This window comes from Cornus florida, unplaced genomic scaffold, assembly GCF_030987335.1.
Source record: "Cornus florida cultivar Cherokee Brave unplaced genomic scaffold, ASM3098733v1 CherokeeBrave_3.0.0_Hap2_Chr02, whole genome shotgun sequence".
Taxonomy (NCBI): Eukaryota; Viridiplantae; Streptophyta; class Magnoliopsida; order Cornales; family Cornaceae; genus Cornus; species Cornus florida.
In genome coordinates this window covers 34,253,766-34,268,378 of record NW_026775572.1, presented here as the reverse complement: position 1 = coordinate 34,268,378, position 14,613 = coordinate 34,253,766, and the positions used below count along the sequence as shown (strand labels likewise).

At 32.0% G+C, this 14,613-nt stretch overlaps 1 protein-coding gene across 1 annotated transcript; it reads right to left on the bottom strand.

The window, feature by feature from the left end:
* Positions 1–10,896: 10,896 nt before the first annotated feature.
* Positions 10,897–12,926, bottom strand: LOC132296027 (zinc finger BED domain-containing protein RICESLEEPER 2-like). The gene is made up of 3 exons (XM_059794275.1): positions 12,846–12,926; positions 11,803–12,230; positions 10,897–11,407 (listed from the first exon to the last, which is right to left on the bottom strand). The coding sequence occupies exons 1-3, from the start codon at positions 12,924–12,926 to the stop codon at positions 10,897–10,899; spliced, it is 1,020 nt and encodes a 339-aa protein (XP_059650258.1).
* Between the last annotated feature and the right edge of the window lie 1,687 nt (positions 12,927–14,613).

The window sequence follows — 14,613 nt, the reverse complement described above, 5'->3', positions numbered from 1 at the left end:
GAATCCTAGAGACACTTGAACCTGGAGTGCTCTGATACCAACTGTGATATCCCTCGATTCTAAAGCCACGGGTTATCAAGTCCGAGCACAGAACCGAAGGATATCAAACAATTAATATTTAAACAAGTATTGAGTACAAAAAGAATTAAGAATAAATAAGAAGAAAGAAAAAACTAAATAATAACTCTTAAATAATTAATTAAATAATCCTCCAAATAACAATATCCAAAATTCTTGATATCATTATAACTCGGGAACCCATCATGCGGACTCCTATCCATAAAAACTGAAATTAAATAATGAAATAAAAGAAATGAAACCAAATACTAAAATATAAGGAAAGACTAGTACGTCGAATTGAAAAAGTGAATGGATAGTCTCTGCTCTGCACGAACCACATCTATGGTTGGATCTGACGAACACCTGAAAAATAATAGTAGGTCAAGCCCACGAACAAGTTATAATCTACTACATTCCAAACAGAAACCCCAATACACGTATACATCCTAATCAATCCAACATTAACTATATAGTTTGTATGTATATATATATATATATATATATATATATATACAAATACTAAAAGAACCTCTCTAAACTATAGGGTTGTCTTAACCTGAATAGTAGACAACATGCAAAAACGCACATATAGTGGGCATGAGTACCTAGACCTACCAGGGTACACAACTACCCTATATTCAGCTACACATCCCTGGTTATACGTGCTCTAACCACTGATCCTGACACTCAAGCTCATATCATGGTATATAATTATATATATATAATTCATCATATCCAACCATAAGTAATCCAGATAAGTTATTCAACTTGTTCAATTGACCTGACACGAATATAAGTAGGACTTAACATTTTAGTTAATCCATTCTCTTATACCAAAAATAGGTAGAACTTAATTGATAAGATAATTCTTCCCTAGAATGCCACCATCCTATGCTGGTGCATTCGATCCACAAAAATCCAGCAGTTGATGAAATAATTAAACAATCCATCAATTAATTCCAGAATATAAACATAATAAAATTTGATAATATACATGATTATATTATATGGCAAACTCATGTTTCAGATCATATAGCATCCACATAAATTACTTAGATTAAATTTTTAAGCAACTTAAATAATCATTTAACAACATGCAAATTTATAATTAAAAATAAATAAAAAAATCATATTGTTCAAACCATTAGCATAGTAATTTAAATTATGCATTACAATCCTCCATGAATCTATTTAAATAGATTTAAAATATTTAAAACAGATTCAGTACATGCAAGCATATACAGTATGCAAAAATCCCAAAAACAGTTCCCAGTGCCAAACCGGTCGACCGAAGTACCAAACTGGTCAGTCGATAACGCTATTTCGGTCGACTGAAATACCCAGTTCGATCGGCCGAAATACAATCTCTACCCCTCACTGCTGAGCCACTTTGGTCGACCGAACCACCGCGGCAAACCAACTTCTTCTTCTCCGACGGCTCTGCTCCTTCAAACCTCCATTGTTGAAGGTTCGAAGCTTACCAACTACGTCCCAGAGTGTTCCCATATTGATTTTAAAGCATATAAACATCTTTACATCAAATTAAATCATAGGTCATGCATCATATCATCTAATTATGTAAAAACTATACAACCCATTACATATATGAACATACTGTGAAAATCAAAATTTTAATATGCAAGAAGGTTTGTTTTAATCCATTAATTGATCCTGGGATTGAACTAAGCATGTACAGAACACAAGCCAAAGGAGAAGAGACAGAATTAGAACTTGCCTTAGGGATTTACAAATTGAAACCTAAGCCTCCTTATTTGTTTTTCCTCTTCCTGCTTCCCTTTTTCTCTCTAAAACTGCTGCCTCCATTATGAACGTGAATAGGGTTTTCTAAACCCTATGGCAAACCCAAAATAAATATATATAGCTATATAATCTTAATTCCTTCCCATCTAGTTATCTTACTCAAAAAGAAAAGAAAAAGGAAAATATAAAATAAACATATATATATATATATATATATATATATTAAGTTCATAAAACTAACGTGATAGGTATCATATATATTATACTATAATTTTATAAATATATTCAATATATATACAATACCAACTCTACCATAAAAATAATAATAAGATTATTATTTCTATTAATAATACTACAATTATCAAAAATAATGTTGAGTTTGTGCACAGCGGAATGGTTGTGGAGAGGTATTGAATAGATTCAACTTACTCTTTTATTCAATTTTTACTTATTTTAATTTTATCAAAATAAAACTAAAATTAAATCACAAAGCAAAAAAAAAAAAAAGTGCAAGTAAAGTAAAAAGAGTTTGAGAGATAACACCAGGATTTTAGCGAGGAAACTCCAATTAGTATAATAGACCAATTGTAACAAGAAAAACCTCGTTGGACTTTGTAGTCTGAGATAAACGATCCATTATATTTGAAGCAAAGTATACCAAACTTTGACTCAGTCTCACACCCTATCGTTCTACCAAAAAGCAATTGCTGACAATCCCTGGCTTTGCGACTCCCCCGTCTAACAGCTCTCGACCTCAGGTTTACTCTCAATCTCTGTAGAAGAGTTGCAAGTAGATCACACAACACTCCACGAATGCTCTGACCTCTTGCAAATAAGAACAAAATATGGAGCAAAAATAATATTTTATTAAATTGAAAAAATTGGAGTATAACCCTCTATAATATTCTTTACAAAAAAATAAGGTCATCTGATTCGATCTCTTTTTTTAGTTGGTTGGATCCAAGGACTGCACGAGCGTGATCTTGAATCGTCGTGGAATTTGGATGAAGAACGGCACGATTTAATGTGATTGTTGTTTGATCACCATGAAATTTGATGAACAACGGCACGATTTGATGTCTTTGGTGTTCTTCGTTTTTGGGTTTAGATGTTGGGGATGAGTATTGACAGAGTTTCTGTATTTAACTCTAAAATTCAGGATTTCTGAATTCTGAATTTGTGTACCCCTTCCTCCTTCCTCCAAGCCTCTATTTATAGGCTTCTTCGATTAATAGGATGATAACACGTGTCCTCTTCTGATGATGATAAAATCATAACTGGGCCGAGTCGGTTATATTATGATAATTATCCTTAAAAATAATTATTCTAAATATATTTTACTATGAATAATTATCTTTTCATTTAATTATCTGGGCTGGGATAATTAAATAATTTAAGTGGACTAACCTTGGACCAATTAAATAACTTAATTAACATTAGACCCATATTTGATGGGTCAATTTGTCAAAACCAAAACTCACTAAAATTTTAGTGTCTACAAGTGATTAGAACACTTAAAATAAAATTAATTAACCAAAGCTCACTAATTAATTAATTTTCTCTACATTTAAAAACAATTCCAAATATTCTCAAATTCACATATGTTAAAGAACATACCAAGTAGGGATGGCAACGGGGGTGGGTTTGGGCGGGTGTACCCTCCCCCTCCACCGCAACAGTTTAAAAACCCGGCCCCCGTCCCCGCCTAAAGCGATAAAAACGGGGGAACTTTCCACCTCATCCCGGTAACCGTTTAATATTTTTACCCCCACGGGTACCCGCCCCGCCCCGTTGAAGACCATAATTTATTTATTGTTGAAATACATTTTTTTTTTTCCCCTCATCTTCAATTCTTCACCATTCTAATTTTCCTTTTAATCAATTTTATTTGTTATTTTAATATTGTTATATAGGGTACTTAATATATTGTGTGAAATATATATACTAATGAAATAAGGGTACTTAAGTAATTTGCTTATCTAAATGGGGCGGAGCGGGACAGAACAACCTCCCCCCACTCTCCTATTAAATCCGCGCGGGTTTTTATTATATCAAACCATCCCCGCTCAAATAAGCAAAACAGTCCCCCAAAACCGCCAAAAAAGGGGCGGGGTGGGGCAGATAACCGGGAGGCGGGTCAAATTGTCATCCATAATACCAAGGCCTAATTTAATATCACATTACAAATTGATTCTATAGTACATACAACCAAATGAATTAAATTTTCATACAAGATAATAATTAAATAAAAATCTCAAAACTTATTCAAATATTTCCAATTTAATATATGTTAATGCACATATGAAGGCCTAATTTAATAGCATGACACAATTTAATTCTAAGCTATATATAACCATGTGCATTAAATCTTATATAAAGAAAATAATTAAATTAAATTCTAGAATAAATACAAAGGCATGCATACAAGTTGTATAAGTATAGAAAACATTCAACACAACAAAGCCTTATATATCAAGGCAAAAATCAAAGAGGGAGAGGGTTGATTTAAGAAAAGAAGGGTGGTTGCCCCCTTAAGGCTAAAGAACCAGACCTATAGCAATGGAGAAGAAGAGGAAATGAAATGATTTAATTTTTCAAACCCCCTATTTATAGAAAATTTCAAAAAGTGCCCCGAATAAGTCCCGCCGAGTCCCGAAAAGTGAAATCTGCGCAGACGCGCTCAAATAGCGAAACACCGTGAACGAAAAAGAACCAAAATGAATAACAGAAAAACAGCGTCGAAAACCGAGTCCCGAGCAGAAAGATATGCCCCGAACAAGTTCAGCAGTAACCGGGGCCAAAAACCCTAAAACTGGGGAAAACGATCGGAAGAAAATTCTAAGAATACACGACTCAATAAAATGTGAAAATGAAACCCGTACGAGAATCCAAGCTCAAAATGAGGCATTTTTGTAATAACTTTCGTTAATTACACAATACACCTACAAAAAGGAAAAACTGCAAAACTGGCATAGAATGCCAAAAGATATTTTCTTAAAAACCCCCTAATCAAAATATCTCCAAAAGCTATTTACGAAAAACCCAAGAAACAAAAAAAATGTTTTTGAAAAATCCTTTCATCCACGCCCCTGTGAAAAAAAAAAAAAAAAAAAAAAAACAACAACAACAACAATAATTAACCTACGAGCTTTTCTCCAAAAGTAAAGCTACTTATTTTGAGGAAATCAACTGGAATGAAAACTCGTAAAGTCAAAATTCAACTCCGTAAACGAAAAGTGAGGTTGTGGCAAAAAGTGACAAACGGGAAAAAAGACGAAAAGTGAATAGTGTCCAAAAAAAGAAAATGTGTAAATAACACAGTCCTTATAAGGAAGTTGTCAATCCAATGGAAAGAGTCTCTAAAATCATTCCCCGAGCACTCGAGACGACGCCAAGTGACGAGAAACCGAACTCGGAAAAGAAAATTGAACGGAAAAAATTTATCCGTAAAATTTGAGAAAAATGAAAGGAAGGAAAATGACCGGGTCATTACAGTTTTGATACCAAAATTAAATCAAACATAACCAAGATTGAAGCATACAATATCATAGGGATAACATAGAGATCAAATTAATAATTAAATCACAAAAATGACTGCCAAACCTGATAACGCTCTGATAACGCCCTGTAAAAATGCCTGAACACCGACAAAAAGGGGCCAACAAGCCAACAATTGGAGTCAATTCACAGAAGAAATTGCTAAATTAAAACTATGGCTGCTTGTACTAGTTGGATTCAAGAAAATTCTAGAATCTATACTATCTAGCTAAATAAAATCTATATATTTGATCTTTTTGTCAACCTAAGTCTTTTGCCTGAAAGAACTGAAAATACTAAATAAGGAAAAAGAAAATCTTTTGAATAAGAGCAAACTACACAATTTATTTCATAAAAACTATATACATGGATACACACTGTTTATACATTGATACACTCGCACACAATATTTTACAAAAGGAAACACACTGAAAGAAATCACAAAAGAAAACACACTAGGAAGTTTTAGCTGAAGGCTGGAATGCTTGATGGAAGCTAAAACTTGATGGCTCTAAACTTGATGATCTTCTCCTGAGCTAGAAGCTCCTTTTATAGAGTGATCTGAGAGATAGATCAACGCTTGAGATTGTAGATGCTACATAGATGGCTAAGATGTAAGATGCTTTGGAGATAAGATTTTTTGAATTATTGTGGGACACCTTTATGTTTAAACTGTTGTCCTTTAGAAAATTTGTGGCTTCAAAATCTGCTTTCGGTGGATTCTTATATTCAAAATCTACTTTTTTTGTGGAATCTTATCTAGAAATGGTCCCTGAAAGTGAATTATACTGTGGACTTTTTTACTCTGGAATGCTCTTTGGATTCTTCTGGTGAAATCTTTACACTTTTAGCATATTAAACAGATTTCTCTCTTCAGTGTTGTCTAGTGAGCTATTGTTTCCTTCATCTGACTGATTATCTAATTGAGCATGTAGTCCTCTGATGCATTTTTTCTTCCTTATTCATTATAGCAATAACTTCTGGTGAGATTTCAATCTCTGGGGGAGATCTGCTGACATATGGAATTTTGGTTTTGATAAAAATCTCCATATTAATATTATGATCTAAAATTTGAAACCATTGTTAAAACTCGGGTTAAGCTGTCGATATGCTTTATAATATATTAAATAGTCAAATGTGGCTGGTTTTATATGGTTACGAAAATCATTAACAAAGGAGATGTGTTGTAACTAGTTTTGAACTTCAACTGGTTCTGAATTAATATAGATCCTACGTTGTCTAAGAATTACAGCTCCATCTTTTACCCATTCTAGGGAAGTGCTATGGATTTGAAGGAGAATTAGACTTTCTGGCATGTAGTTTTGGTGTCAATGAGATTGTTCAAAGAGAATGGCTTGATCTAATCTATCTGGAAAATTAAAAACTTCTAATACTTCCAAGGGCATGTCATTGGGTATGGTTATACCATTGACCATCCCTAACTCTAAGAGCTTGCTCGCGGTGCATCTGGTGGTTTTTGTTGAGAAACATGTTTTTCGGAAAATATCAATATGGGAGTAATGTACAAGATCAATGTCTAACAGGACTATGGCAAGAACGTCGTAATTTTGTACTGGTGGTTTTTGTTGAGAAACATGTTTTTCGGAAAATATCAATATGGGAGTAATGTACAAGATCTATGTCTAATAGGACTATGGCAAGAACGTCGTAATTTTGTACAAGACGTAAAGAAAGATAATTGTAATGAGTTCCTTTAGGTGGACTGTTGTTTCTGAGGTAATTTTAGATATCAACCCCTTTTCTTTGAATCTATCAGACTTTACTTCTTCAAGGATTAGATCTTTTATGTCTTTAGGAAAGAGTTCGACTTGTTGTCTAAGGATTTCTCTGTAAGTCGAAGAGAAGATGGGTAATAGATTGACATACTTGGTTTGTACTTGCAGAAATTGAACTTTCTGAAGATTTTCATCTTCATTAGTCCTTTGTTCAAAAAAGGTTAGTTCAGCTGTGGGGTTTGCTATCATATTTTGATAAGCTAAATTCAGCTTTTTATAATGAAATATGAGAATTTGGTATTTTTGCTGGAGATTATGATATGTTTGGTTAGATGCTACAAAATATTCACTTAAAGTATTTAAATTTATGATGATGGATTTATCGGGTGCATTTCTTTTAAACCAAAGATTATCTAGAATAAGTTTTTGGTCTGGAAAAAGATTATATCTAGCGCGGAACTGTTGAGCTGGGTTTTGTATAATTAAAAATGGGTTATAAGTACATGGTATAAGGCTATAGCTATTGTTGCTACTTTTCTCTATTCCTTAAAAATTTAGCAATCAATTAGTAAGCGAGATAGAATATCTGCTAAATAATTTTCCTTTAACATGTTCAAATATAGGTTTAAAATCTCTTCCAATAATACAGTCAAGAACTTAAATGCATCTCTTGGCAAACATCCGCTGTTGTTTGCAAATTTAACTATATTATCATAATCTGTTCTTATAAGAAACTATTTATTAAGGAATATCTGAAATTTTTCAATAGAGTTTATTACTCCTAAGATCTCTAGATCTGTTGATGGTAAAGTAAATTGTGCTTTATTAAATGTTCCGCTTGCATGGCGACAAATGTGTTTGAATTATTTTGTAACAATTTTCAAGTGGGAGTTGTAAAGGTTCTAACTGAGTGACTAGAGATTTAATTTTCTTAACTAGTTCTATGTCTTGCGTATTAAAATATTTTTGACTATTTTTTCCTAATTTAGAGTATAATGGTCCTACTAATTGTCCTAATTTTGAAATAAATTTGCAACCATAATTTAATAATCCTAAAAATGCTTATAATAACTTGGTTTCTTCTGATTTATCAAGAAAATTTAAAATCTTTTGAACAATATGTGATTGTAATTCTATTTTTCCTCATTTTATGAATAAGCCTAAAAATTCGATTTCTTGTTTTTCTAATATCATCTTTTTACTACTTATAACGAGTCATTGTGTTATAAATTCATTTAATATTATCTCAAGATGTTTTCTACATTCTTCTTTAATTTGACTGAAGACTAGAATATCATCTATATAAACACAACAGAATTTTGAATGCTTATTAAATATGTATCGATTTTTCGTTAGAATTCTTGTGCTGCGTTTTTTAATCCAAAAGGCATAACAAACCATTCATAATGTCCTTCAGGATATGTGAATGCAGCCTATTCAATGGATTCGTCAGCCATATGGATTTGCCAAAATCCTGATTTGCAGTCAAATTTAGAAAACCATTTTTTATCTTATATTCTATTTATTAAAACATCTTTATTAGGAATTTTATAGTTGTCATCATAAGTATTATTATATTCTATTTATTAAAACATCTTTATTAGGAATTTTATAGTTGTCATCATAAGTATTATTGTTTAATCTTTTATAATTTATAACCATACGAGCTTTTCCGCTCTTTTTTTGGGTATGATTTCTAACCATAAAAGTTGGACTCCTATCTCTACTATTACTTTTACTTATTACCTTTAGTAGTAAGAGTTCTTTAATTTATTTCTGAAATTCTTCTTGGTTATCTAGGGTACATGGATTATCTTGAGTTTTTATAATTATAAAAGGATTGATTATATTTAGTTTTACTTCGATTTTATTTTTATACCAATGTTTTTGAGGATTTTCTCCTAAAATCTCGGTTGTTTCAGCTAATCGTAGAAGATTATCTTTAATTTAAAATTTTTAAGGATAGCTTTGTTATTAAGGAAAATCTTAAGTTCATATAAATGACTGAGAAACATTAATGCTTCAGAAATATCTTCTAAATATTCAGTTACACCAAATAAGTTTTCTGCAGTTTCTTTTGTCATAGGTAAAGTATTGACATACGTAATAACTCATTTTTCTTTCTGATGAATATAAGGAGAGTTGAATGGACTAAAGATTCCTTTTTTAAAGAACTGTAAACCTTTGGGGGTATACATGAATCTTCTAGTGAGTGAATTTATAAAATTTAATCCTAAAATAAAATCATAGGTACTAGGAATATTATTAACTACATAAGTTTGTGGAAAAATAAATTTTTCATTGTTAATTAATATATGAATATTTTGAACACAGTAAGTTATTGGGAGTTTTTGATTATTATACTGACTCATATTAACATTATAGTTTAATTTTATTAATAATTCTTCTGGTACTAAATGCTTTTGAATCATGCTTTTAGATGCTCCAGTATCTAACATAACTGATGTTTGAACTAATTTTTCTTTAAATTCTAATGTTACAGGAAATTGGATGAAACTAGATGGTTTATATATTGAATTTATAGATTCTACTAGTGTATCTTCTAGCTGATTCTCATATTTTGTATAACAATCATGACATAATAAAATTTTACAGCGGTCTCTACAGTAATGACCTTTTTTAATAGATGTATTACATTGTTTACAATTATAAGATGAAAAATAAAAATTAACTAAAGTATATAGACATGATAGATTGTTTACAGTGCAAACAAAATCTTACATTGAATGAAGACCTTACTTAAAGTCTTCATCATTAACGAAATCATTTTCTATCCTTTCGATACTATATATACTTTCATTATCATCTTCGGAATCATAAATACTTTCTAATTCATATAATTCTTTTATTTGTTCTTCAATATCTTCAAGTATATTGATTTTTTCTTATATTCTTTTGATAGGATTTTGTTTATATCTATAAAGGCAATTTAGTCTTATATGACCTGAATCTCCACAAATAAAACATTTGCAATTTCTTTCTTTTGTGGGTAGTATGTTATAGGCCTGATCACGGTTCAGATCAGTTCGGTTTGGGGATAAATCCCAAGCCGAACCGGTCCCCACGGATTGGTTAAAACTGAAACCGAACCGATCCGTGGGGGTATTCAATCCGAACCAAACCGATCCGTGAGTTAACGGATTGGATCGGTTCCCGAATTGGGCTGATTGGGCCTTTTCAAACAGCCTATTCAATTATAACCCAAATCAAATCAGTTCCTCGGATTGAGCTGATTAGGCTTTTCAAATAGCCCATTCAATTATAGCCCATTATCAAAATTTATGTATTCAATCTGCAACAAGATTTATAACAGGCCATTCAATTATAACAATTATAACAGCCCGTTCAATTATAACAATTATAACAGCAATAGATTTACGAAAATTTCAAAATATATTTGGTACATATAAATACCACCACAAACTTAAATTATCTAATAACAAAAAAAAATTATAAATTATCCGGAAGTGAAAATAATATTACAGTACCAAATATAAATTATCCAAATAAAACAAAACAAAATACTTAAACAGTAGCCCAGTAGCTCATTAGCATAAAAATAATAATAATAATAATAATAATAAATAAATAAATAAATAGCACAATAAAACATCAAACAACAGTCTTGACTAGCAGCAAAACAACTCTGAAAATAGCAGTAAGCAAGGCTAGCTTTCAATCTGAATCTGAAACCGTAGTCACATATACAAAATAACATAATTTAATTAAAAATCCACAATATGGTATTTATTTATAAATTGAATAAAAATGTAACAAATTGTTAACATTTACCAGAGTCGTATTGTTCAAGTTCGTCCAACTTTTCTTCAACATCAATTGGTATTGGTGAAGCCCGTAACCAATCTTGTGTACAAATTAAGCATTCCGCAAGCTTTGGAGTTAAAGAACTACGGAATTGATCAAGCACACGACCTCCAGTGCTAAAAGCGGACTCCGAAGCAACAGTAGAGACTGGAACAGCTAGAATATCTCTTGCAATTTCTGAAAGTATTTTATACCTACTTCCGTTCACCTTCCACCAATTCAAGATGTCAAATTCTGGAACATCTTCACAAGCTTCCTCCAAATATTTTTCCACTTCCGACTTAGGAGTAGAACTTTCTTCTTGTATCTTGTGCTTCTTGTACAAAGAGGAAAAATCATCTTCTACATTTCCATCATCAACTCTCACTTCATTTGCAATATTACTTGTTCCACTAGAGCTTGAAGTAAATGCATGAAACTTTGCACATTCACTAAAAATGCAGTTGAATGTATCTATTACCTTCTTCCTAAGGTTTTCAACCATTTCAAGAGAATAAAGTTGGGAATAGCAAAATTCCACAAATTCCAATTTATAATGAGGATCCAACACAACCGCAAGCACCACCAACATGTTCACTTTTTCAATGTTCCCCAATATTTGTCAAATTTAATTTTCATTTTTTATGCCATATTACTTAACCAAATATCAGAACTCTTTGACCACGTATTTAACAACTTTTCAATTCCCAACACTTCATGAAAATATCTATTGGAAGTAACATACAAAGATCCGGAAAGCTTGTTAGTGGCGTCATAAAATTTTTTAAAAAAAACAATCAAAACTCGAGCATATTCCCAATCAGTACTAGAAGGAGCTTTATTATTAACTTCCGGTAGGAATTGAATATCATCATCTTCTAACCTTTCAAAAGCCTTTTGAAACTTTACGGCCACCTCTAACATAAGGTATGTGGAATTCCATCTAGTTGAAACATCTAGGCACAAATGTGACTTAAATGTTATATTCTCCCTCTTCACACATGCTTGAAAACGCTCTCCCCGTTGTGGAGAACTCCTAACATACTTCACAGCCTCACGAATTCGAACTATTGAACCATTTACATCACTCAAACCATCTTTCAGAATCAAATTCAATATATGTGCACAACACCTCATATGAAAACATTCACCACCTAAAAGGAAAGAGCCAACATTCCTAGCAAGCTTCTTTTCTTTCAAATATGCAACCGCAAGATCATTTGAACTAGCATTATCAACCGTGAGTGTACACAATTTGTCTATACCCCAATCAAGCAAACAAGTCTCAACTGCACGACCAATTTCCTTACCCTTGTGACTAGGTATTATACAAAAATTCAGAATTCTTTTGTGTAAGGTCCAATTCTTATCAATGAAATGAGCCGTGAGACACATATAAGAAAGATTTTGAATTGACGTCCATATATCATTGGTGAAACAAATTCTTTGATTGAGTTGATTCACTAAGGTTTTCAACCTCTTCTTTTCTATAGCATACAATTTCAAACAGTCCCTAACCACAGTAAAACGTGACAACAATTTGAATTTTGGCTGCAAGACACTAAGAAAATAATGAAAACCTTCACGCTCAACAAACTTGAAAGGTAATATATCAATAATAATCATTTTAGTAAGTGCTTGTCTACACAACTCCTGATCAAATTTCCAAGAAACCATAACACCCTCTCCTTCAGTAGTTGAATGAAACGAAATGAGTTTTTGTTTCTTGTCAACATTAAATGGATATTATTGGCATCTACTTATGTGGTTCCTCAATGTACTTGTCCCATTTCCACTAGACCATGAATAAGATGCACTACAATAGTTGCATTTTACATTACATTTTGACTTAGTACAATTAGAGCCTTTCTCTTTTGTGAAATGGTCCCAAACATCATATATGAAACGTTTTTTGGTAGGACATACCTGCGTGTTTAAATCATCATCATTGGTGCCAGCAGCAGTAACTTCAGGCCTTGGAACATTAGAATTTTCTGCAGTTGTCATCTACCAGGAAAAATAATTGTTACAAAAAATTAGTGAAAGATTGCCATAAAGTAATTATAATCTACTGATGAAACAGAAGTACTTGATGATGCAGTTCCTTTAGAAGTATCAGTCAAATATTAAAATGTGAAAGATGAAAGGAACTGGATGAAATAAAGGACAAATTGAGTCTGATTAGTTCTGTCAAATGAAAATACTTTAATATCACAATCTTACACATTTAGTTAAAAGGATTTATTTGAGTTATAAAAAGGTGGTGGGTCAAAGTCCAACATTTCTACATATTTAAAAACACATATATAATCAATGGCTACTATTTTTTCTTGATTGTGAAACACAGAGAATTCCCACGAAAAAAAGGTGATAGAAAATAAAAATTACAATAATTTACTTCATACCAAATAGTACTTAATTCATCCAAATATTAATATATATGAAACATAGTTGTCATTCTCAGACAAATTTCCCAGTAACACTTTGAAAGCTTCCCAAATTAAGAACAGAGATGAACAAAATCAACCAAGAACTCATTTCCCAAAGCTGAAAAAAAATCCCAAAATCCCAAATTAAAGATGGATCAAATCCTCCTTTTCTGCAACACTTGGAACATTCTTGTCTCCTTATTTTTTTTTTTTTTCTAAATAAAACAGAGAACAATCAAATACTAAAGTATTCTCGAATAGCCAAAAACATTAAGCATCAGGAAGACATCCAGGGACAAGGACCAAAGGATGAAAAAATGGGAAAAAAAGAAGATATGTGACTAAAAATCAAAGGCATGAAGAACAGAAGAAGACATCCAAAAAAAAAAAAAAAGGATAAATATAAATCTAAAGTTCAAACAATCACATATTAAGTAGATCCATGTAAAAACTGTTCAGAGAAGAAGAGAATAAGTAGATTCATTCAAAAATCTTGTGAACTCACCGGAAAAGAGGTAGATCCAGTCGAAGAGGTCGCCGTTGCTTCGATACACCGAGGTCTCCGTTGCTTCGAATCAGGTGAACGATGGCTGAAAGGTGTTGGATTGAGAGATGAGAGATTAGGAGGCGAGAGATTGGGAGAGGCGAAGAGGGTGAAGAGAAGAGGCTGACTGGCTGAGTTAGTGAGGGAGGCGCAACTTGAAATGTCGTAATGAAGAGATGAGGCTGAGACACTGAGTTAGGGTTAGGTTAACATTAAAAAATAATGAATAAAGAAAAAAAAGAAAAAAATAAAAACGATATATCATTATATTGTATATATATATAATATATTAATATATTACTAACGGTTAACGGTTCGGCTTTCCTAACGGTTCGGATTGGCAACGGTTCAGTTCGGATCGGTTAACGATTTGGATCGGATTTCTCAGGGTCCAATCCGTTAACCGAACCGCGAACACTGGATTGCAGATTTTTCAAACCATCACCGAACCATGAGATCTGAAAACCGAACCGAACCACACGGATCGAATTGGTTCGGACCGGATTGACGAATTATTTGCTCACCCCTAATATGTTAACTTTATTATCCTTATTATTTTTATTATCCTTTTTGTTATTATCTTTATTTATTTTTTGCCTTTTATACCAAGGGCGCTTTTTGAATTCTCTGGGGTTATTTCTAAAATAAGGTTTTTTATTACGATAATTCTTATAAATTTTGTTTTTGCGTAAATTATATATTTTTTTTTTTTTGTTTATTA

What these genes read in the sequence shown, in the direction of transcription:
- LOC132296027 (XM_059794275.1), bottom strand. Translation starts at nt 12,926, where the DNA reads ATGACAACTGCAGAAAATTCTAATGTTCCAAGGCCTGAAGTTACTGCT. An exon ending in ATGATGATTTAAACACGCAG is followed by an intron (nt 12,231 to 12,845) that starts GTATGTCCTACC and finishes CCTAGTCACAAG; the next exon opens with GGTAAGGAAATTGGTCGTGC. An exon ending in TTTCAAAAGGCTTTTGAAAG is followed by an intron (nt 11,408 to 11,802) that starts GTTAGAAGATGA and finishes TGAAAACCTTAG; the next exon opens with GAAGAAGGTAATAGATACAT.